A 23,715-nucleotide genomic window follows, 5' to 3' on the forward strand; every position below is an offset into this window, starting at 1 on the left:
CCACCGGCTCCTCTACCGAGGCAGAGATTTCTGTTTCGTGGCCTGGAACGAGTGTAGGTATGCTGATGCTGCTGTTTTTGGTTTTCATGTCAGGTTGAGGATTGAGAGCCTTCCAATGCATGCTTGCCTTGAAGACATTGCCGTGCAGGTTATCGACTCAAGATGTGCTATGCATTATGTTGAGGAGCACTCCAGAAGGCATGACAGGACTAGGACGTATGATCTCTGGGCTTGGTGCAGTGACCCATCACTCATTCTGATGATCGTCTGGCTCACCATCACTGAGCCGGACAGAGAGCTGCCCTCGCCCTCCATCCCGTTGCCTCTGGTCGAGATCCGCCATGTTGCTCCCTTAGGTTCGAAGGGGGGGGGGGGGGAGGGGCGACATATCGTCTGCTCATTCACATCGAGGTCATCCAAGACCTCGCATTCCTCACTGTCAATCGGCGCACCGGAGACCATCAAAACAGGCGTTGGGAGCGGATCCTCAACTGGAGCTACGTCATCCCAGATGGCGGCGTGGAACCTGACTACATCCCAAGCTCACACAGTTGTAGAGGGTCTGACGATGGCCGACAGAGGAGGGACGACGACGGCGTGGATGATGGAGGCCGCCGCGGTGTGCAGCGTCACCGAAGCCGTTCACTATGGTTGCGCCTGTCGCGCCCATGTCGGGACTCTAGAGGTTCCATCCGGGACAACGACGGACATCGGCATCATGGCCACAGGAGGCATCTGGTCACCTTGGCCTCGCCTTCGCCGCTTCGCTCACCAATCTGCATGGGGAGCTCTGGTCGTCGGCCGGTGCGTTTCGCATCGCTAGTGGCGACTTTTGTCCCTCAAGACCTCCACTCTTCAAGGTGTCTGCGCAGTCACCACTTCCTCGTCGACCAAGACCTGTTGCATATGGTGGACAATGAAGGCACGGCTGGCGCATAGGGGGACCTATTGTCCTTCGACCCAATGTTACTAGACTTCTCAGACGCTGGTACGGTTGCAGGCTCTCGAGCGACAACGCCAAGCTAGGACAGCCCCACGGCCCCTTCTCCAGCATACACCCCGACCCCGGAGGCTTTGGCCTGGATGCAGCTGGAGTTCCATCAAGCTGTCAATGAGCAGCAGCCAACAGATTTGTCTCCACATGAGCTTGCTGCGCCTGTGTATGCCCAAGGAGAGATCACCACCCCGGTGAATACCAGCCAAGGTGACATGCAACCAGCAAGCCCAGGAGGCCGAACTGAAGATAGAAAAGTGCCTGACAACACAAATGAGGTACCGGCAGTCCATGCATTCATTCAATCTGTTACCTGCCCGTTAGAGCCACCCTTGCTTCAAAATGTTCCTCAGATTAACTCTTTAGACCTCCTCTCCAATGTTCAAGATGCTTCGCATACCCCGCGCAGAAGCGACAGGCTCGCCAACAAAGCAACATTGGGCAAAAACATTCTGCAATCTGCTCAGGACTTGTTGGCTAGTAAGTTGGGGGATCTCTCTCCCCAAAAACTTTTCATGACCAAATCTGAAAAACTCTCTGCCTACTTGCAGCGCTTCCAGCAGCCACTTCCAAAAGCAGCCATTGAGGTGATCACCGCGCTGGTGGACAAGGGAAATGATCAGCAAAGAAAGAGGAAGGCGCCAAGGAGGATAGCGCCAGAACCGTGCTCTGGGGTGGAGCACGTGCAGCCCGTGCAGCCATGAGCTTCAAGAAGAACAGACCAATAGCTAGAAGTACTCCATCAATGCAACCTTTGTTTAGTTCTTCAGCTTTGTCGCTATTATGTTTCAGAGTCTGTAAGTTTGTGTTGTATCTTAGTGTTGTCTCAGGTCACCCTTGTGGTGGGTCTTTGTTGTCAGTAAGCCTACAGGTTCACCAGACCCTCTCGCCATCGTGCGGAGCCATACGCGCACACCAAGACCAAAGGCTGCCCTCTACCTACACCACTCAAGCCAAACGGTGTACTCCTTCAGCTCAACTTCAGCCAGCTGGAGCCATAGCCTGTGTATCTGCATGTGAACATTATGCATGCTTTCCAAGCCCAGTTGTCCGGATTATCGCTCATGTCGTAGCGTAATGCAGCTATCCTTTGTTGGAACGTCCGTGGTTTAAATTCAGCAGCAAAGCGAACAAGCATCAGAAACCTGATTATGTCTACCAGAGCAACGATCATATGCTTTCAGGAGACTAAAATTCAAAACTGGAATGATACTCTTGTGGCTGAATCCCTTGGTAGAAACTTTGTCAGAAACTATGCCGTCCTGCCGTCCGATGGTGCAAGCGGTGGCATTCTGTTAGCATGCAACGAGAACTCCTTTACCCTCTCAGATGGCCACATTATAGATCACACTCTGTCGTCCATCATCACCATGTTTGCTGAGAATAAAACTTGGTCTCTAACCACAGTATATGGACCTCAGGGACTAGAGGGAAAAGTTCATTTTTTAAATGAACTGGTCGCCCTGCAAACTTTGATGAAACCTCAATGGCTAATCAACAGTGATTTTAACCTCATTTACCAGGCTCAAGACAAGAACATTAACCGGCTTAATCTTCACTTGATGAGACAATTCAAGTCTGCGATCGACGACTTGAATGTAACTGAACTGAAACTTCATGGCCGCAAGTACACTTGGAGCAATGATCAGGTAAACCCCACCATAACAAGAATTGACCTCTTCTTCTGCACTGCCGATTGGGACATGCTGTTCCCGGCGGCACACCTCATGGCCCTATCTTCCAATGACTCAAACCACAGCCCTCTTTTTCTTAATAAAGAGGCCTTGGTGCACAGATATTCCGGATTTAGGATGGAGTCATTTTGGATGTCTTTACCAGGATTCCAGGAGACGGTTCACAATGCATGGCGGCAACCGGTCCTTGTCTCTGATGATATTCTTAGATTTCATGTCAAGCTTAATAGGACGGCTAAATATTTAAAGATCTGGAGAAAGCAAAACATTGGAGATCTAAAATTGCGCCTTCAGATCGCACGTGAGGTGATTCTCAGTCTAGACATCGCACAAGAAACTCGAACTCTAACTCAAGAGGAAAGAGATCTTCGTAAGTGGCTCAAGCAAAAGATCACAGGGCTTGCTGTTCTGGAAAAGGCCCGTGCTAGACAACACGCGCGGCTAACCTGTATAAGGCTTTCGAATACTAACACTAAGTATTTCCACATCAGGGCAAATGCAAAAAGGAGAAAGAAATTCATCCCATCTTTACTAGCTGATGATGGAATTGCAACTTCTCATGAGCAGAAAGAAGCTTTGTTGCACAAGTATTTCACTGATCACATTGGCAAGACCCATTCTAGGGAGCTTACTATCGATTGGGATGCGCTCAACTACCAGCCTCTTGACCTTTTGGATTTGGAAGCACCTTTTAACGAAGAGGAAATACTTTCTACAGTTAAAGAATTACATCCTGAAAAGGCACCGGGACCGGATGGGTTTATAGGTTCATTTTTTAAACTTTGTTGGGAAACGGTCAAAGAAGACCTCATTCATGCCGTGAACAATTTTCATCCATGCCGTGATCAACAACGCACATATCATCTTACTCCCTAAAAGGGAGGGCACCCAATCGGTTTCAGACTTTAAGCCCATAAGCCTTATCAGCAGCGTCTCCAAAATCTTCACGAAGTTTCTTGCGAATAGATTGGCACCTCACCTACAACATTTGGTTCCTAAAAGTCAAAGTTCTTTCATAAAGAAGAGATGCATACACGATAACTTCTTGATGTCCATAATGTGATCAGAGAACTACATAGAGCAAAACATCCAGCTTTTTTGTTAAATGTATATTTTCAAAGCTTTCGACTCTGTCAGTTGGCCTTGCCTGTTGGAGGTCCTACAAGCCCTTGGCTTCGACTAGAGGTGGAGAGACTGGGTTTTGACAATTTTGGCAACCTCTTCCTCAAGGATCACTCTTAATGGGATCCCTGGACCTTCTTTTCGGCATGCTAGAGGCTTGAGGCAAGGTGATCACCTTTCGCCGATGTTATTTATCCTTGCCATGGACCCTCTCCATAGAATCATCCCTGAGGGAGCTAGAGCCAACATCTTAAATCCGATCTTGCTAAGGGTGGCAAGTCTTTGGTGCTCCCTTTACGTAGATGACATCTCTATATTTGCCAACCCAGATAGGACTGAGCTCCTTGCCCTTCGTGAGATGCTTGACGCCTTTGGAAAATGTTCAGGCTTGGTAACCAATTTGGCAAAAACAGAAATCTACCCAATCCGCTGTGATGGCATCAATTTAGATGAAGTTCTAGCTGATTTCCTGTGGAAAGTTGGGTCTTTCCCTGGTAAATATCTGGGCTTACCCCTACACACAAGGAGGTTAAGAAAAGTAGATGTTCAACATCTAATAGACAAGGTTGATAACAAGCTTCCTGGATGGAAAGGAAGATTATTTTTGTTAGCAGGGCGGGAGACCCTAGTCAAATCTATCCTCTCCTCGCAAACTACCTACCATCTCACGGTCTATCCTTTGCAAAAGTGGCTACAAAAGAGGATTGACCGAATACGACGGAGTTTCCTTTGGAAGGGAGAGGAGCTAGACAAGGTTTTTAGCGGTCATTTCCTGGTAAATTGGGCGACCGTAACCAAACCTAAAGATAAAGGAGGATTTGGGATCACTGATCTTGAGAGATTTGCAAGGGCTCTTCATCTATGATGGCTATGGCTTCAGTGGCAAGACGAGGATCGGCCTTGGAAAGGTCTCCCTATTCCATGTGACAAAACTGACCGTGATTTTTTTTATGCTTCTACAGTCGTAACAATAGGAAACGGCGAAAAGGTTAATTTCCAAAAATCGGCTTGGATTAACGGTTAGGAGCCAAGGAATTTAGCTCCGATAATATTTGCCAAGTCAAGGAGGAAAAACTTCAGGGTAAAATAAGGGCTCCACAATCATAAATGGCTTTCATATCTTGATGAAATTAGCACACAGGAAGACCTCATGCAACTAGCAGATATATGGGAAAGAATTCAGCATGTTGCTCTCAATCAGGAACACAACGATCAGATCAAATGGCGATGGACATCTAACGGACAGTATACAGCTCGTAGCGCTTACAAATTGCAGTTCCAGGGAACAACCTCGAGAATCAACATGGAATCCATGTGGAAAGCCAAAGTGCAACCTAAATGCAAAACCTTTGCTTGGATCCTCTTACAACAAAAGATCCTGACCGCGAACAATTTGGCAAAAAGAGGATGGCCTCATGATCAGACCTATCATCTCTGCAACCAAGAAAGAGAAACCCCGACGCACCTATGCAAAGGATGCGTGGTCACAAAGGAGGTGTGGTCGCACCTCCAAGCCTAGCTGAAACTACGTAATTTTCCGGAGATGGATCGGTTTTCTACCATCGGTTTTCTACCCTTTATGGTTGGTAGCGAGCTGCTGCAAGATTTATCGACAAGCAAGCTACAAGTCAGTTCAATGGGCTCGTGCTTACCTTCTGGTGGAATATTTGGAAGGAGAGGAATGTGGGGATTTTCCAAAACAGAACCTCATTCGCAATAGAGGTGGCTATCAAGATTAAAGAAGATACAACAAATTCCAGTTCACCGTACATAGGGAATAGCTGCTTCCCTCGGCCTTTGTTGTAGCTCCATTCCTTGTAGTCGCTACTTTTTGTCACTTTGCGGTGTGGCAGCTAATAACTCTTGTATCTCCTCCGTCTTTTTCCCCCCCTAAAACTCCTGTTTTTGCTTCTAGTCTAATAAACTCGGCAGGGCTCCTGCCATCTTTTCTAAAAAAAAAAACAAGTCTCCACCCCATTGCAAATAAGAAATATATTTATCCAACACAAGCGAATCTGTTGTTGTGCCAAGCCAAAGATGAAAAAGGCAGGCCCGGCAGAACAAGCGAAGACCAGCAAGCCCGAAACAAAATTATTTGACAAAATGAGCAATGAAGCTCCAGTTGAAGACTCTTTTTTTGGTTCTGCAGTACGTTTGTATCGATGACACGAATCTTAAACATAATCTAGGAGAACGCCGCTGCTGTTCTTACGAAAAATGGAGTATGAAAGAAAGTACAATAAATGAATCAGGGGTGCCGGGATGGCTGCCTAAATATTAATGCACGAATAAGAAATGGCCGTTGCTTGAAATCGAAAAGGAAAGTAAAATTAGAAACAAAAGTGAGAGTAAGGGCGATCCTGAAAACACAACTTCAAAAGAAAGAGAAGTCACTAATAGGCGGCCACTAATGACTCCGATCCTTATAGATTGCTCTTCAGTTATGCTCATCTGAAATGGCAAACCTGTTGTGGATTATGAGCTAGGACATGGCATCATCACCACCAATCCAGTATGGATCATGAGCTAAATCCAACGACACTTTGAAAGGCACCAAAAGAAAAACTTGCAGGGTAGCAAGTGGGACATTGCATTTGCATCACCACCAATATGAAAAGATGAAACTTATTTATTCAACATGACGGAATCAAATTGTTATGCCAAAACAGTAATCAAAGGTGAAATATTGTGGGGGCCTAGGCCCACTTGCGTTTGTAGGTTCTTCAGAGGTCGATGAAGCATGAATCTAGCCATGTTGTTCAGAGATGTTCACTAAATTAACGTTGGGTTAGCCATCCAATAAAGCATATGTTTACCACTCCCAAAACCGGTGCTTAGCAGGCATGTCATGTCGCCATGCAGCCATAAACCGGGCTAGTTTTATATGAACCAAGGGAATCATTTGACTACTATTTAGTCTTGACACCTTTTGTAGATACATGATCAAGCACATCGGAGGCAATCAGCACCAAGACACGAAAGTAACTGTTTGCTTGTCCTCAGGATGTCTTGTGCTGTTTCAAGGGTGCAGTGCAGCAAGTGACCGTATATTCAGTCATCGTAAGGAATTTTTTATCCTTAACAAAGTAATTAAAAATATATTTTTTTTCAAAGGAAGTAAATGAACTAGATATCTGTTGATGAAAACAAAAAAAAATTCCCTCAAAAGAAAAGAATGTGGTGTTTCAGTGGCATCTACATGTTCAATGCTTTCTTGTCCAGTTGTGCACAGGATGTACTGTTTCAAGGGTGCAGCAGAATGATCTTATATTCAGCCAGTGATCATAAAGAATTTCACCCCTTAACGAACAGATGATGACTGTTGTAAAAGTTATATATCAGAGAATTTTCAAGTAAAGTACATTGTTATTTTACAAAGCCCAGAAGAGGGGAACACCAAAAATAACACACTATGTAAGAAACCACCATTAGTGATATCGCATTAGTAACGGCCGACCAGAATACGTCACCAATGCACTATTAGTCATGGTTCCAGTGACAATGCATCACTAATATATGGCCCGAGCTAGAACCCGGTCAAGACCTGTCACTAATGAAAACGTCACTAACATTAGTGATGGCGTGGGAACAACTTGTCACTAAAGATAGTAGTGACCGGTCACCTCAAAGTCTGTCAATAATAATGGAGTCATTAATGATGGGTAGAGAGGGCGTACGTCACTAAATGTAGCCTCGAGCGGCTCAACTCATTAGTGACGGGTTATGAGGAGACCCGCCACTAATGAGTGATGTTTAGGGGTATTTCTGCACTGAACAGCTTGATCAGATAGTGTCTGTCTGTCGACTGCTTGGCACAACGGTGATTTTTTTGCGATTATATTGAAGACTAACCAAAATCTTGGTGATTTAAAGTTGGGATTGTTCCTTGGCCTTTGATGGTTTGCCTCCTCCTTTTCCTCCTCCTCTTTCTCATATATGGTGGATTCTAGGGTTTAAATTGGAATCAACAATTTTACTCCTTCTCCCAAATCTTATGTGGATTATCCCCCTTGGCCTTTGAAGGTTGGCATCCCTTTTTCCTCCTCCTCTTGCTCATATTTGCTAGATTCCAGGGTTTGAGTTGGAGTCTACAATTTCTCCTTGTCCCAAATCTTGATATGTTTATGGTGCAATTATGTTACTTATATTACTAAAAGTGAATTTAGTTTGTGTAACCTATGTCTCCCGTTCATGAGTGTTTGATTATAAATATGACTGGGCAGCTGGCCATATTTATAAGAATGTGCTCCCGAATTATCCATAAACTTTGGACAATTCGAGAATATGTGGCTTGAGTAGTAGGTTTATGTGCTCTTGTATGATTCTAGAGAGAATTTTTATAGTATCTCCATGTTATTCTCTTGATATACATGCTCTTTGCTTATTCTTGAGATGTGTATTTGGAGAACAGTGGGGAGATATTGCTAAAATTTTCTCTAGAACCGTACAAGAGCATAGAAACCAACTTGGACTACATATCCTCGAATGAGATAAGGACCTATCTTTGCCTATGTAAAAATTAGCTAGGATAATTCACCTTAGATAAGAAATTGGCTTGAATCTACTCTTAATATAGTTAAATTTAGTTAACTTATTCAATTGTATCTACTATGTTAGTTCTATTAACAATGAATATTTTTCCAATTTGTAGATGATAGACAAAAGTTAGATGTACCTTTCATGAGTGCCAAGGTGGTGGATATGGAAGGTAGGGGTAAAACAGCAATGTGGTATCCATGCTATGATTGCAAGAATGAGAAGAAGTTCCTAAAACCAGACACCTCTATCGCTTGAGAGAAGCAACAAACAAAGAGTAGGTTTCTGAAATAGTGTAATGGAAAAAGAAGTGCTTCAAATCATTGCTATTTGACACAATCACTTGTTAAAATGTGGATTCAAAGAGAGGATACGGATAAAGGAAAATTCCTATCTCCATCTCACATGACCATATCCAAGAAGGATAAAAAAGAATGTTACGAGTTTTTGCACGGTGTAAAAGTTTCCTCTAGTTACTCGTCCAACATTAGAAGACTTGTTTTGGTGCAAGAGCTGAAAATGATTGGCAGCATAAAGACTCATGATTGTCATGTGATGTTGATGCAGATGATTACGGTAGGAATTAGAAAATGATTGGCAACATTGATGCAGACCTAGATCAATGTCCTATTTGTGAAACCCATTGATACAAGCATGGAAATGACAGTGGTGACATGGAGGAAGGTAGCAAGAGAAAAAGGGTCTGAAGGTGGTGTGGTATTTCCCTGTAATTCCTCATTTGAAGCGTTTGTTCGCGAACACAAAGGAGTCCCAATTGTTGCGGTGGCACAAGGAGGATCGTAAGAACAACATAATGATATGGCACACTACATGTTCCGCTCAGTGATGAACCATTAATTCTATATTTGGTTGGTTTGCTAAAGAATTAAGAAATATTAGGTTTGTTATGAGCACATATGGCATGAATCCATTTAGTAACATGAGTAGCTCATATAGTACCTAGCCTCTTTTACTATCTATCTACAACCTTCCACTTTGGCTTTGTAAAAAGCGGAAATACATTATGTTATCTACCTTAATTCCTAGTCTGAGGCAACCCGACAAAAACATCGATGTCTACCTTAGGCCTTTGGTAGACTCTGGTTTGAAGAACATTGAGGCTTGGGATAATTACAAGAGAGAATACTTCACCCTACATGCCATGTTGTTCGTCACCATCAATGATCTACTAGCACTTCGTAACTTGTCAGAGTAGAGTAAAAGAAAAAGTGAAGCTTGCCCCCAATGCTTAGATGACACTGAGAGTATGTGGTTGAATGAGTCAAAAAAAAAAAAATAGTGTACACATGACATCAATGTTTCCTTCCTATTAACCACCCGTACCGAAAAATAAAGTCTCTGCTTGACAGCACAATGGAGAAAGCATCACCTCCAAGGTATTTCAATGGGCAAGATGTCTATGATAAGGTTAAGAATATCAATGTTGTCCTTAGCAAGTGAAAACAATCATCCACGAGTGATGAAAATGGAATATGGAACAAGAAATCAATTCTCTAGGAGTTTGATTATTGGAAATACTTAGACGTTTGCCACTCTATTGACCTCATGCACATAGAGAATAATATCTATGATAGTCTCCGGTACAATGCTCAACATGAAGGGGAAAACAAACGACCATGAAAACACACGAGCTGACCTTGAAGAAATGGGCTTAAGGTTGGAACTTCATGCCAAGGATATGGATAAAGGAAAATTCCTACCTCTATCTCACATGACCCTATCCAAGAAGGATATTTTATGAGTTCTTGTATGGTGTGAAAGTTTCCTCTTGTTACTCGTCCAACATTAGAAGACTTGTTTTGGTGAAAGAGCTGAAAATGATTGGCAGCATGAAGACTCATGATTGCCATATGATGTTGATGCAGATTATTGTGGTTGGAATTAGAAACATATTTCTAATTGGTGTTCGAGAGGCTATCATGAGCCTGTACTTTTTCTTCAATGCAATTGATCAGAAGGTACTTGATCTGGAAGCGCTAGTCGAACAAGAAAAAAGACACTTTGAGACTCTATGTCTTCTTGAGATGTATTTCCTACCATCCTTAATTTTTCGATATCATGGTCCATCCCACTGCTCACCTTGTGAATGAGATTTATTTCCTTGGCCTCGTTCCTACATCAGATTTATCCATATGAGAGATTCATGGGTGTTCTCAAGTCATACGTAAGGAATCAAGTTTTACCTGAGGGTTGTATCTCATAGTGTTACTGTATAAAAGAAGTAGCGGAGTGGTGTGTTAATTACACGAACCCAAATAACCTAATTGGTGTGCCTCATTCTCACCACGAGGGCAGGCTCGCAGGTCAACGCATTCTGGGGAAACATGCAATTACTCCTGAGCCAAAGGTATACGACCAAGGTCATTTTCTCATGTTGCAATAAATGAGCAAAGTGTCCCCATATATCGATGATCACAAGCAGTTGCTTCTTCAAGAGAATCTAAGGTGGATCAAAACTTGGCTTGTGAAGCAACATATACAAAGGTTCAACACATGATTTCGAGATCGAATCAATCAATCGAGTACTCCTACAAGTGATTTAATCAGGAAACTAGCAGTGGGCCCTATATACACAATTATAACATATCAAGGGTATGATATAAATAGTCACATATTTTACACGATTATCCAAGATAAAAAAAGTACATACTAGAATAGAGGTGTCTGTATAGATGCTTTATGATAACAACATGCACAGGAGCACATATTATGGTCAGATAGAGGAGATGTGGGAACTAGATTATTTGGGATTCAGGATACCCCTGCTTCAGTGTCATTGGGTACACGGGACAAAGGGCGTTACAAAAGATAAGTACAGATTCACTAGCATTATTCTGAAACATGTCGGGTATAAGGATGAACCTTTCATACTAGCTAAACATGTTGCCCAGGTGTTTTATGTGACTGACACGGCAAATAAGAAACTCCATGTGGTTCTCGTCAGGAAAAGATGGTTCGTTGGAGTTGAAAATGTGGTCTATGAGAACGAGTACAATCAATTTGATGAAATCCTCCCTTTTGCTACTTCTATCAGGCCACAGGATGCACAGAATGAGGAGGCTCCATACCTGTGTTCCGACCATAACAAAGGGATCTATGTCAAGAAAGCACAAAAACGGCTAGTACAAGCCAAATGATGCATGAATCAATGTAACCTCAAATTTTTAATATTTTTAGTATTCAAGTAAGTCTAAATTTCACATGGATTGTGACCTTAAGTTTGAATCTATGATTTTTTATGAATTTAGATGAATTTTCATGAATTTTGCTGAATTTAGATGAATTTTCACGAATATTGCAATTAAATAGTGCATATAGTCATTTTCAATTGTAAATAAATTCATGAAGGAAATAATTAAATGAGAAAGGAAAAAATAAATTCCATTCTTAAAACAAAATATCCCAAAATCCCTCTGAAAGTCATTAGTGATGGGTGACAACTATGACCCATCACTAATGTGAAAGTCATTAGTGACGGATCATAGCTATAACATGTCACTAATGTGAAAGTCATTAGTGATGGGCCATAGCTATAACCCATCACTAATATGTGGTTCTTGGACTGGTCGAGATAACCTCCTGACCAGCAGGTGACCTCAGACAAGTTGTTACTTCTTCGGACCAGTTATCCTAATATAAGTGCTTGAGATTCGACTAATGTGAAAGTCATTAGTGATGGGTTGTTAGGGTAAAAATAAATCAGCCTGAGGATAACGTCGAAAATCACCATCCAGGTCCCTCCTGAGCCTTGATCCCCGAACCCTCTGTTAAAAGCTCTATCTCCGATATCATCAGATCCTTTCATAGTACCCTTCGCACCTACGAAGCCCTCCCTTGGCTTCGCAAGTTCGACCTCCCGAAGCCTTCCAAAACAGGGCCTCCCGAAGCCTCAGTCCTTCGAAGCTTCGGCCTCCCTAAGTCGCGGCCCTCCGGGGTCCCGCTTCCCAACGTCTTCACCTCCCTGTTCTATGCCTCCCGAGGCTCCTGCCTCGGGATGATCAGGCCACCTTCCCGAAGGTAGCGAGGTGAGTTAGTAGGCCCTGGGAAGATTTGCTGAGAGGGGAGCATCGGTCATGCTTTGCCTGCAAGGAAGTGACCGGCATTAAAGGCCTAGGCTGAATAGACGCCACTCTAACACCTTGGCATGATGAGGGCTATCCTGACACCCCTGATAGTGCGGCGCCGGGCCGCAATTGGCACCCCGATAATTACCATGGTGGATATTTATCTCTCGACAGGATAGAAGGTAGTCATTCGGGATAAGGCTCAGTAATTTGGCCGGATCTCGGATGTTTGTACATTATGATAACTTGTACGCCAAGCTACGCATGGCCTTATAAATAAGAGGCCATGGTCCTCTAGGCAGAAGGGGGCTGGACGGACATAGAACACGCATCACAGTGAACCTGTGATCCTCCCTCTAGATCGATCCATTTTTCCTACCATCAATACATTCGTGGTGTTCCTTCCTCTTAAACTTCGTCTCCAAACTTGAGTCTCCTCCTTAGAAGAAACTCTCGTCGTACTTGCTGGGGTAAGACGAACTCTTGCTCCAATAGTGCACCGTCCGTGGGGACTCGAACATAGAAGTGCTAAGAGAGATAGGAATCCACCAGGAAAACCACCAGAGAAATCAGTTAAAGCCGCCATACGCACCATATGCATGTGCCAGCCCCGCTACCGTGTGGGACGGTGTTCCTCCGACCTTGGCCAACCTAGAACCTTGGGTCGGTACAGGAACTCCAGACTGCGTAGAGGCCTTCCAGTCCCTGCACAACGAAGACCTCACCGCCTCAGGAGAGGACGCGGTCGAAGCCACAGCCAAGTAGGCCGCCTTCCAATGGTTCTGGGCGGTCCAACCCAGGAATGCTCCCAACTAGGCTTGGTCCCTAGGTATCCCTTTCGACCACACCTAGGATACCCCGGGCGTGCCAACATCTTCGAAAAGTCTATGCACCCAGCGCCCTCCTTGGACCCCTCATGCAAGAAAGGGTTCACAAGGAGACAGAGGGCTCCGAGGGGCGTGGACCTTGCCAGCGCCTCCGACACCACCCTTGCAATGCCAACCGCGTGCAGGGAACTCCAAGTCCACCTTGTCCGGGGAGGCATAGTCAGAACCACTTTGGCTCCAAAAGCTGGTTCACTAGGCAGCCTCAAGGGCCTCCCAAGGGGAAGGAAACCTTGGGGAAACCATAGGCTCTAGGGCACACCGCCTTCGGCAGCGACCCCAATGACAACTCCAAGCTCTGGTGCCCCCGGAGGCATACGGGTGTGTCCTGCACGGACCAGGGTGTGGCCACAACACCAACGATTGTCGCACCCTCATTACCTTCCGGCAGGAATACCTCGAAAGGCAAGCAGAATACCTGGCCGCAGAAGGAGCCAGTAAAGGATGACACAGAGTTCGGAGGCCTAGGGCAAACTCCCGGGCAAACCCCTGACCCCTCAACCTTGCACCATCACCACCAAACCTACTACCAACGGTACTATACCCAACAGCGAGAACTGAGTCGGGGAGACACTGTCGCTAGGCTCCGGATGAAGTACCTCCGGAGCTGGGTAGCGGCTAGGGGCCAAGGCGATCGAGGACCGCCTCTCCCGACCAGCCTTCGACCACGCCTCCCACATGTCACCGGCAAGCTCCGGACGGATTACCCCCGAAGCCAAGCAATGGCTAAAGGCTAAGGGGGTCAAGCACCGCCTCTTCCACCCTAGCCACAGGCTTCGAGGCTGCCAAGCCTCACAATAGAGGCCTTATTCCTACCAAGGTATGCCCACTGTTAACTACCCAGTAGTTTACCTAGTGATACGTCTTTCATGCGGCAAGGTTAGAGTCTATTGGAGGCCTCCAACCATATTGTTGGAAGTCTTTTGCAATAGATAGCTACTAAGTAGATGCAGTAGAACTTAAGTTACATTCTCATTAGCATGAGCAATTGTTTAACCTAGCTATGTCCCATGCTACAAATAGCTTCTTATTGCCAACAGTAGACTGCAAAACTTAGCTAGTATAACCATGCAAAATACCTACACTCCCGCAAATGCATCGTGCCTAGGTCGCCTGGGGGGCGGGTCTGCCCAGGTTTCCTAGAAGGCATTGTGTGGCCTCGAAAGTATAGTTGCCACATATCAAGGGGTTTCCTTGATAGGCTGTGTTGCGGCACCACCCGTAGGACATCACTAGGTGGCATGACAAGCCCATGTATCGCGGATGTAGCATGCCTAGGTCAACTGGAAGGCAAGACTGCCCAGATTTCCTGAAAGGTATTGCATAGTCTCGATAGACAGTGAGGCTCACACCCGCGGGCACCACCTATGCCAAGGTCACCTGCAATGCAGATTATGCCCAGGGTGCCCTGGAAGGCATTTGCATAGCCTTGGGTGTCGAAGCCACTCCCCGGGGAATGTCCTCGGTGGCGGAGCTATGGTGCTCCGAGGAATGCTGTCGTAAGGAATCCTCGCTGCACAACATGCCTACACACCATAGGCGTAGCATGCCTAGGTCACCTGGAAGGCAAGATTGCCTAGGTTTCCTGGAAGGTATTGTGTAGCATCGATAGTGTGTAGATGCCAGTTATCAAGGGACTTCCTTGGTAATATAGTTGCGGTGCCCTCGGGGGATTTCTCCGGAGGCGTGACAAGCCCACGCACCAGTAAGCATCGCTTGCCGCGGGCGCCACTTATGCCTAGGTCACCTACAAGGCAGATTATGCTCAGGGTGCCCTGGAAGGTATTGCATAGCTTCGGTCGTATAAATGCCACGTGCTAGGGCACATCCTTGGTGGACAGTGTTGTGGTGCACCACGGGCATTTCCCTAGGAGCACGACATGCCCACACACCGCTGGTGTAGCATGCCTAGGTCACCTAGAAGGCAAGACTACCTAGGTTTCCTAGAAGGTATTGCGTAACCCCGATAGTGTGTAGGGCCTTCGGCATTAATACATGCCAAGGAACCTTACAAAACCTCTGGCAAAAACGGAGAGCCTTTTCCAAACCTCCACACAATAGAGAGTTTTACAAACCTCCAGCAAAAATGGAGAGTTTTACAAACCTTCGGCAAAAACAGAGAGTTTTACAAACCTCCAACAAAAACGGAAACCTTGCCAAAACCTCCGGTAAAAATGGAGAGCTTTACCAAAACCTACGGTAAAAATGGAGAGCTTTACAAAACCTCCAGTGAGAACAAAAAAACTTACCAAAACCTGCAGTAAAAACGTAGAGCTTTACAAAACCTCCGGTGAGAACGGAGAGCTTTTACAAAACTTCCAGTGAGAATGGAAAATCTTACCAAAACCTCTGGTAAAAATGGAGAGCTTTACAAAACCTCCGGTGAGAACGGAGAGCTTTTACAAAACCTCCATTGAGAACAGAAAACCTTACCAAAACCTCTGTTAAAAACAGAGAGCCTTACAAAAACACCAGTGAGAACGGAGAGCTTTTACAGAACCTCCAGTGAGAACAAAAAGCCTTACCAAAACCTCCGGTAAAAACGGAGAGCTTTACAAAACCTCCGGTGAGAACAGAGAGCTTTTACAAAACCTCCGGTGAGATCAGAGAACATTACCAAAACTTCTGGTAAAAAACGGAGAGCTTTACCAAACCCCCAGTAAGAACAGAGAACTTTACCAAACCTCTGGTAAAAACAGGGAACTGTACCAAAAACCTCCAGTAAAAATGAAGAGCTTTACCAACTTCGGTAAAAACGGAGAGCTTTTCCAAACCTCTGCATGACGAAGAGCCTTACAAAACCTCTGCACCACAGAGAGACTTACGAAAACCCCCGCGATCGAGATGTTTCCTCGAAAACCCCATCGGGCAAAAAGATTCTGAAAAGACCTAGCAGGAAAGATACCCCAGCATCTTGAAGGCTAATAACTTCGTGCTATAAGAGTACGAAACCCACTGGTTCACAACGAACATCGCACAAAGATCGCAAAGGTACCAAGATCCCCCTCCCTACAGGGGAAGGTATGATCACATGACTCAAACACGTATGGTAAAAGGTAACAACATTACCCTACCATCTCCTCTGAAAAACACCTTTTACATGTTGTTTTATGAGGGTTATACTAACATTTAATGAAAGCTCGCACCTCATGGCACGGGAAACATAGTGGAACCCCCGACTATCTATTGCAAAGACAGCAAGGCCAAGTAGCGGCTAAGGGTCGAGGGGGTCGCGGACCCTCTCTTCCACCCGGCCTTCGGCTTCGCCTCCGATGCGTCGTCGCCAGGTTCCAGACGGAATACCTCTGGAGCCAGGCAGTGGCTAAGGGACCAAGGGGGTTGCGGACCGCCACTCTTGCCTAAGCCTTCGGCTGCACCTCTGATACATCATCGCCTTCAACGCAGGCAGTTGCTAAGGAACCCAAAGGGTCAAGGACCACCTCCGGAGCACATCTCCAAAGGTTCTAGAGGGGCTTCACTGAGTCCAAAATCTGGAACAAATTAGGAAGGAGTCCGTAGTAACTAGGCCCAAGGAGTACGCAGTAACAAGAGACGATGAGATCGCCACTACTCCACCCGATTCTCCTCAGTTACCCTAAGTATCCACCGGTCGTTAGAAAAACTAGCCATCGCCTTCGAAAGGGATGAAGAAGTACGGTTTGGAGGCATGAAAGCATGCACGCACGTGGCCACCCATTCGAAAGGTCCTCTCGCATTGTGATACAGAAGGAGACACAACCATTCCCAAGATCCATGTTATATTATTAAACAACCAGTACATCCAGGGGATACAAACTTAAACAAATGTACAAAAATTGCCACGAAGATGATGGATACCTATGGAGCAAAACAAGGCCAGAAAGAGTAAAAGGTGACTAAGTTCCACCGTGACATGGGTATATCACGGCGTCACCAAGTACGCCATTCCGGTGACCGCCTTCACCTCCTACGGGTCCCGGCAGGGGCCACGCATGAGACGGCATATGCACCTCATCTGCGGTCTGCCGTTGCGGAAACCGATATAGTTGCCGGCTCCCGAGCTACCGGAGGGCGCTGAGGAGTCCAAGGAGGTCACCGGCGAGGCCGTCTCCCTCACCTTCCTGGCCTCTTCCTACTTCACCGCTGGGCCCGTTGACGCCGACTCACTCTCCCTTCGCAGAAGATCCCAGTCAATCTCCTCATCATCATCGGAGATATCGATGATCTCGACAGGCATGCCCTCCCCAGCCAAAGGTCGGGTCGGAGCGGCGGACAACCGGCTCCCCTGCAAAGGTGGAGGCTGTTTCGCCTCCGACGCCTCTACCAACAACCAAAACAGCCCGGCTCCCGAAGGATCCATCGAGATCATCGATGTCTCCGAGGAGGATGAGGAGGAAGACAATGCCATACTCAAGTCAAGGTTAACTTCTTGCTCATGGGCTGTGGAGACTCCAACCGAGTAACCTCGACTTTATACTCGAGCCACGTAGCCACGTAGGTCCGGAAGATGAAGCGGGATGACATCGCCCTGTCCTCCCATTAAAACTCCTAGGGGAGGGGTCGTGGCCCTATCCGGTTTCCCTCCAACACGTGGCAGCACTCCACGATGAAATGCCTCATTTTCTCCCATGGGCGTCCCGTCACATTAATGACATAAACCCCTTTCGGTGCATGACAGGATCGCGGGCACAAGACCCTAGCGACCCCTCGCATTATCTAGTCAGAACGCAACAGTGGCACGTCTTGTCCCGCCAGGCGAACGTGTGGGATTCTCCAAACCCACGCGAAACCTCTACTCTGGTGACTTCGAAGGACAGAGAAATGCCATCAAGCATCCTCGATACGATACCAGGCTGGGGTTGGTTTTTCCTCTACATCCTCTCCCCCCTTCGAAACATTGGGGCCTGAGAATGAGGGGGTACTATTGGGGGGAAAATAAACTAGCCTGAGGATAACGGTTGAAAATCACCATCCAGGTCCCTCCGGAGCCTTGATCCCCGAACCCTCTGTTAAAAGCTCTATGTCCGATATCATCATATCCTTTCACAGTACCCTTCGAACCTACGAAGCCCTCCCGTGGCTTCACCGGTTCGCCCTCCTGAAGCCTTCCAAAACATGGCCTCCCGAAGCCTCGGTCCTCCGAAGCTTCGGCCTCCCTAAGTCCTGGCCCTCCAGGGTCCCGCTTCCCAATGTCTTCACCTCCCTATTCTATGCTTACCGAGGCCCCCGCCTCGGGATGATCAGGCCACCTTCCTGAAGGCAGCGAGGTGAGTTAGCAGGCCCTGGGAAGATCTACCGAGAGGGGAGCACCGGTCGTGCTTTGCATGCAAGGGCCGAATAAACGCCACTCTGACACCTCGACGTGATGAGGGCTATCCTGACACCCCGGACAATGCGGCGCTGGGCCGCAATTGGCAACCGGCTCGCCCTCTTCAGGGGGTAGGCACCACGATAATTACCATGGTAGATATTTATCTCCCGACATGATAGAAGGTAGTCATTTGGGATAAGGCTCAGTAATTTGGCCGGATCCCAGATGTTTGTACATTATGATAACTTGTACGCCAAGCTATGCATGACCCTATAAATAAGAGGCCATAGTCCTCTGGGCAGAAGGGGGCTGGACGGACACATAACACACATCACAGCGAACCTGTGATCCTCCCTCCAGATCGATCCATTTTTCCTACCATCGATACATTCGTGGTGTTCCTTTCTCTTAAACTTCGTCTCCAAGCTTGAGTCTCCTCCTTAGAAGAAACTCTCACCATACTTGATGGGGCAAGATGAACTCTTGCTCCAACATGGATCATAGCTATAACCCATCACTAATGATCTGTATATATATATATAACGATATATATATATATAACGATATATATATATATAACGATATATATATATATAACGAGCCCAGGAACCCTAGCCCTTGATTTTGCATAAGTCCCTCGATGCCCACCGCCCTCCTCCTCGACGCCCACCACCCACCTCATCAACGCCCTCGACGCCCGCCGCCCCCTCCTCCTCCTCGACGCCTCCACACCAAGCCCCCCCCCCCCCTCGATGATGAGATCCAAAAACTGGGTCATGCTCATCTTCAAAGGATCCAATGGAAGAAGAGGGTCATCTAGGTGCACCTGGAACCATCTAGGATTGATCAGTCTAGATGTTCAAGTGCATCGAGTTTTGTACCCCAACCTCAACCTCGATATGAGCCAGTTGCGTCGCCTTTTCCCACTCTACCATCACCAGCTAGGCAACCTGAGGGCAGCCTAGAGAAGAATAAGAAATCCAAGTCAGGGTCCAAGAAGAAGCTAGCAAAGAAGTCCAAGCTTTCCGGTAAGGACTCAATCGTTGAGAAGAACGACATAAGGGCAGCTTGGACTAAGGCTAACCCAAAATTCTAGCTTGGGAAGCCCTTGTTGATGGCAAATCCATTTTAGAGGGCAGGACAACCTTGTGTCAAGTTGCATAATTAGTACCTGCAAGGTTGTAGAGCGAAGAAGAGTTTCATTGTCGTCCAGTACCAAAATTGTCACTTCTTGAATGGGGACGGCTATTTCCTCGTTGGCTTCAATCACTTATACGAGCTCTTCAACCTCGATGGCATAGATGTTGGGTTATTATGATGCTGGAGTTATTACCATTGTAAGTCCTTTAAACTAGAAGTTCATTGTAAGTCCTAATTCTTCAATCTAACTAAATTATTATCTATAGACACATTGTGCAAGAATCGAGGAAGAAGGAGCCCTTCGGATTCCTTGACCCTCAAATGATGACGATCTCGGTTATGCAACAAGATAAGGAATCTGTTGTGGGATATGTGGGTAGGGTAATGAGTCACTTTTCGAGTAAGGACTACCTGATGGCTACCCACAATACAAGTTTGAGAGGGTGGTTTATAATGGGGAGAGTAAGACTATGTTCACCACACCTACTACCCTAGAAACTGAAAAATCCTAAGATTAATGTCAGATCACCACCCATCAAGAATAAAACTACACCACAACCCATCAAGAAGAAACCCAAACACAGCCTAAGAGAACACCACAACCTAAGGTGAGAGTTCCTATGAGAGAGCCCAGAGTGACAGGCAGTCAAGTTTCTACGAGACACTATCACTGCACCTACTGTTAGAGAGAAGGTCACTTGGTGGCTTTTGCTTTTGCCATAGGAAAGATGAGCAGCGTGAGGGGGAGTAGAGCACTCGGGACATGTAATGCCCCTCTGTTGGTGTACATGAGCTTTTTTCTCGCTCCCATCCATGAGTTTCAGAAGCTCTTCAGTTCTCCTTTAGAGATGATGCTCGATGTGGATTTTACCATGATTCATATTGATGAGTCCATGGCTCCTTCAGATATGATCAATACCACCAATAATCCTCAAATCATAAAAGGTCCAAGAACAAGAGCTTTGAGTTTACGTCACATTCGCAAAAAGAAAAGAAAAGAAAAGAAAGCAAGAAGCAAACAAAAAAAGAGAAGAAGCAAAGAGTGCAAAAAAAGAAAAGAGAGAATTCAAAAAAAAAAGGAATCAATTTGCATTGCGAATTTTATTCCATTGTGCTGGTGTCTGTTATAGTTTTCGGCTTGCTTGAGCTAGTTCTAGGAACGTGTTTGGGCCAGCAACTGTGACGAGTACTGTGGACTTTTATTCAGCTTTGCTAATCTGATTTCATTTATTGTATTCCTTGCTACTAAATATTGCTTGTCCAAGCTACACCTTCTCTCGATCAGAATGGTTTCTCCCCTTGCAACTACCTCCCTCGCACCTGATAAGGTATCACGAACTAGCCACCGGTTGTGCCAACTGTTGTGTATGGTAAGAACACTTGCAAGAGAATGGTAAGATGCTTGAGAGTGTGTGACTCCACCTCCACCATCTAGTAGTCGATAGGGATAATATCTTTTGTTATCTTTGTCTACTACTAACCATGGTAGGCAAAACATCAGATGCAAAAGAGTGTGTTTTGAGAGAAGAACTCACAATATTGTTGGATGATCATTGGCAAACTATTAGTAACGACATTGACAAGAAGCTTGCAGGAACCAATACCGCATTGCAATGACTCAATGAAAGCATTGCAATACTCAATACATGCTTTGATCGATTGGTTAATCTGCCACCGAACAATGGTCGACTGGATCCTCATGTTGCAGCTCATGAACAAGAGGAGTCCGTCGCGGATGAAGAAATTTTGAGGCAAGAACATGACGCCCTTGATGCACGACAATGGAATCGATTGAACTTCAACCGTCACGGTATGAGAGGTAATGATTTTTAGCAACATAACCCACGTGTTAATGATGATCCATTTGTTAAGGTTAAGTTTACTATACTATCTTTTGCGGGTGCTTATGATGCTAAAAAGTATTTAGATTTGGGAGATGACGGTTGAACAGAAGTTTAATGCTCATTTGGTTCCTGAAGTGCATAGAGTTAGGCAAGACACTAGTGAATTTAAAGATTTTGCAATAATCTGGTGGAATAGAGTTTGCATCGATGGATTAGCGCCTACGACATGGAATGCTTTAAAGGTTGCTATGCGTAACAGATTTGTTCCATTCTCTTTTAAACGTGATTTGCGTAAGAAATTATAGCGCTTAAATCAAGGTGATAGATTCGTAGAAGAATATTATCAGGAGCTATAAATTAGTATGTTGTGTTGTGATATTATTGACGATGAAGAGGCTGCAATGGCACACTTTATGGAGGGTTAAGGCGTGAAATTCAGGACATAGTTGATTACAAAGAATATGATAGTGTTCATAGATTGTTCCAACTTGCGTGTTTGGTAGAAAAAGAATTGCAGGGACGACAACAGAGGCCAAGGAACAATTTTGGAAGCTCGACTTCTTCAAAATCAATACCGGGTCAAGACAAAATATCCCCACGTTCAGCTTCACGGTCTGCTTCCCCATTCTCGAGTAGAGCACGTTCAACAGTACCCTCAACACTGTCACATGCTCCTAAGGTAAGAAAATCTCTAAGTGTGCAGGGTCCAGCCAAGAGCTCATCTTCGGTTGCTTCTACAGGCCGATCGACTGGGATTGTATGCCACTGATGCAAGGGAATGGGCCACGTCATGAAAGATTGCCCAAGTCAGCGAGCATACGTTGCAACAGAGGACGGTGGATATGTAAGTGCTAGTGATGTTGAGGATGAATATGCTCTTTCAACTAACTTTGCAGGTAAAGAGGATGAACTTGAGACGTATATCGACCAGGAGGAAGAATTGAGTGCAACTGCTACGGAGAATTATAGGACACTCATTGTGCAGCGAGTGTTAAGTACTCAAATGAAGCAAGCGGAACAGTTACAACGCCATAATCTATTTCAGATGTTTCTCATAGTCAAAGACTTTCATGTTCGAGTCATTATTAATGGAGGAAGCTGCAACAATTTGGTAAGTTCAAATTTGATCAAGAAACTTTATCGGTTTAGGCTTGGGTTTAGCTTAGATTATTTTGTTTAAAACAATTTCACCATTTATCGGGGTGTTGAACTCCAAACTCGAGTGCTTCATTGGTAATTAACAATATTCATATTGCATCTACCTATTCTTGTGTTCTCGATTCGCTTGCAGGAAAAGCCTTCTTGACGAGGTCAACCGGATCTCAGCATGGTTGATAAACACGGAGTAGTTTAGTGGTTACGAGGGTTCTTGATCTATTCTGATCGGAGCCTTTGGATCATCAACATCAAAACTCCACTAATCAACTTATCATATTACCTTCGGATGATCGGGCAAACACGCATCATATATGGTTTTGATTCATGTATAAGAGGCTTTGAGTCGCAGCATTTTGGCGGTCCATATTTTCCTCATCATGGTATTCGTCGATAGTACACCAGTGTTGATTTGCATGCACCTGCTTTTACTTCAGGGTGGATGACCCAGTACTAGATTCTCAAGAGGTTTCTAACTAACCCCAGTAGTGAGCCATCTATCTACTATTCTTCACATATGTAGGTGGTAGGCAGAGTCTTAGAGAACAAGTGGCTCGCTGACTTTAGTTGTTCGTGCCATATGACTGGACATGCATCATGGTTCTCTAGCCTCACCCTCATGAAGCGGCACGAATACATCACTTCCGAGGATGATCGGAAAGGAAGGGTGAAAGACAAAGGTATGGTAAGGGTAAATGAGAGTTTTACTCTCAAAGATGTGGCTTTGGTGTAGCATCTGGGATACAATCTGCTTTCTGTATCTCAGTTGCTGGATGAGGACTTGGAAGTGCGTTTCAAACGCGATACTTCTTGAGTTTATGATTCTTCAAGCGCTTTGATTTGTCAGATTTTTAGAGTTGGAAGAGTTTTTGGAGCTGATTTTTCTGAGTCTTTTGGTTCTTATTGTTGTTTGATTGCTCAACCTTCTTCTACGATTTAGATGTGGCATACGAAGGCTATGGCATATGAGC

The 23,715-nt window shown here is 45.5% G+C and overlaps 1 protein-coding gene across 1 annotated transcript; it reads left to right on the forward strand.

Annotated features, from left to right (window-relative positions):
• The first annotated feature begins 1,083 nt into the window (after positions 1-1,083).
• On the forward strand, positions 1,084-3,930 carry LOC133896875 (uncharacterized). The gene is made up of 5 exons (XM_062337515.1): positions 1,084-1,677; positions 1,787-1,791; positions 2,232-2,400; positions 2,518-3,429; positions 3,826-3,930. Exons 1-5 carry the CDS (start codon positions 1,084-1,086, stop codon positions 3,928-3,930), a joined length of 1,785 nt encoding a protein of 594 aa, XP_062193499.1.
• Positions 3,931-23,715: the final 19,785 nt, after the last annotated feature.

Source organism: Phragmites australis, chromosome 17 (genome assembly GCF_958298935.1).
Source record: "Phragmites australis chromosome 17, lpPhrAust1.1, whole genome shotgun sequence".
NCBI lineage: Eukaryota > Viridiplantae > Streptophyta > Magnoliopsida > Poales > Poaceae > Phragmites > Phragmites australis.

What these genes read in the sequence shown, in the direction of transcription:
- LOC133896875 (XM_062337515.1), top strand. Translation starts at nt 1,084, where the DNA reads ATGCAGCTGGAGTTCCATCAAGCTGTCAATGAGCAGCAGCCAACAGAT. An exon ending in AAACTTGGTCTCTAACCACA is followed by an intron (nt 2,401 to 2,517) that starts GTATATGGACCT and finishes CTCATTTACCAG; the next exon opens with GCTCAAGACAAGAACATTAA. An exon ending in AAGAATTACATCCTGAAAAG is followed by an intron (nt 3,430 to 3,825) that starts GCACCGGGACCG and finishes CGACTCTGTCAG; the next exon opens with TTGGCCTTGCCTGTTGGAGG.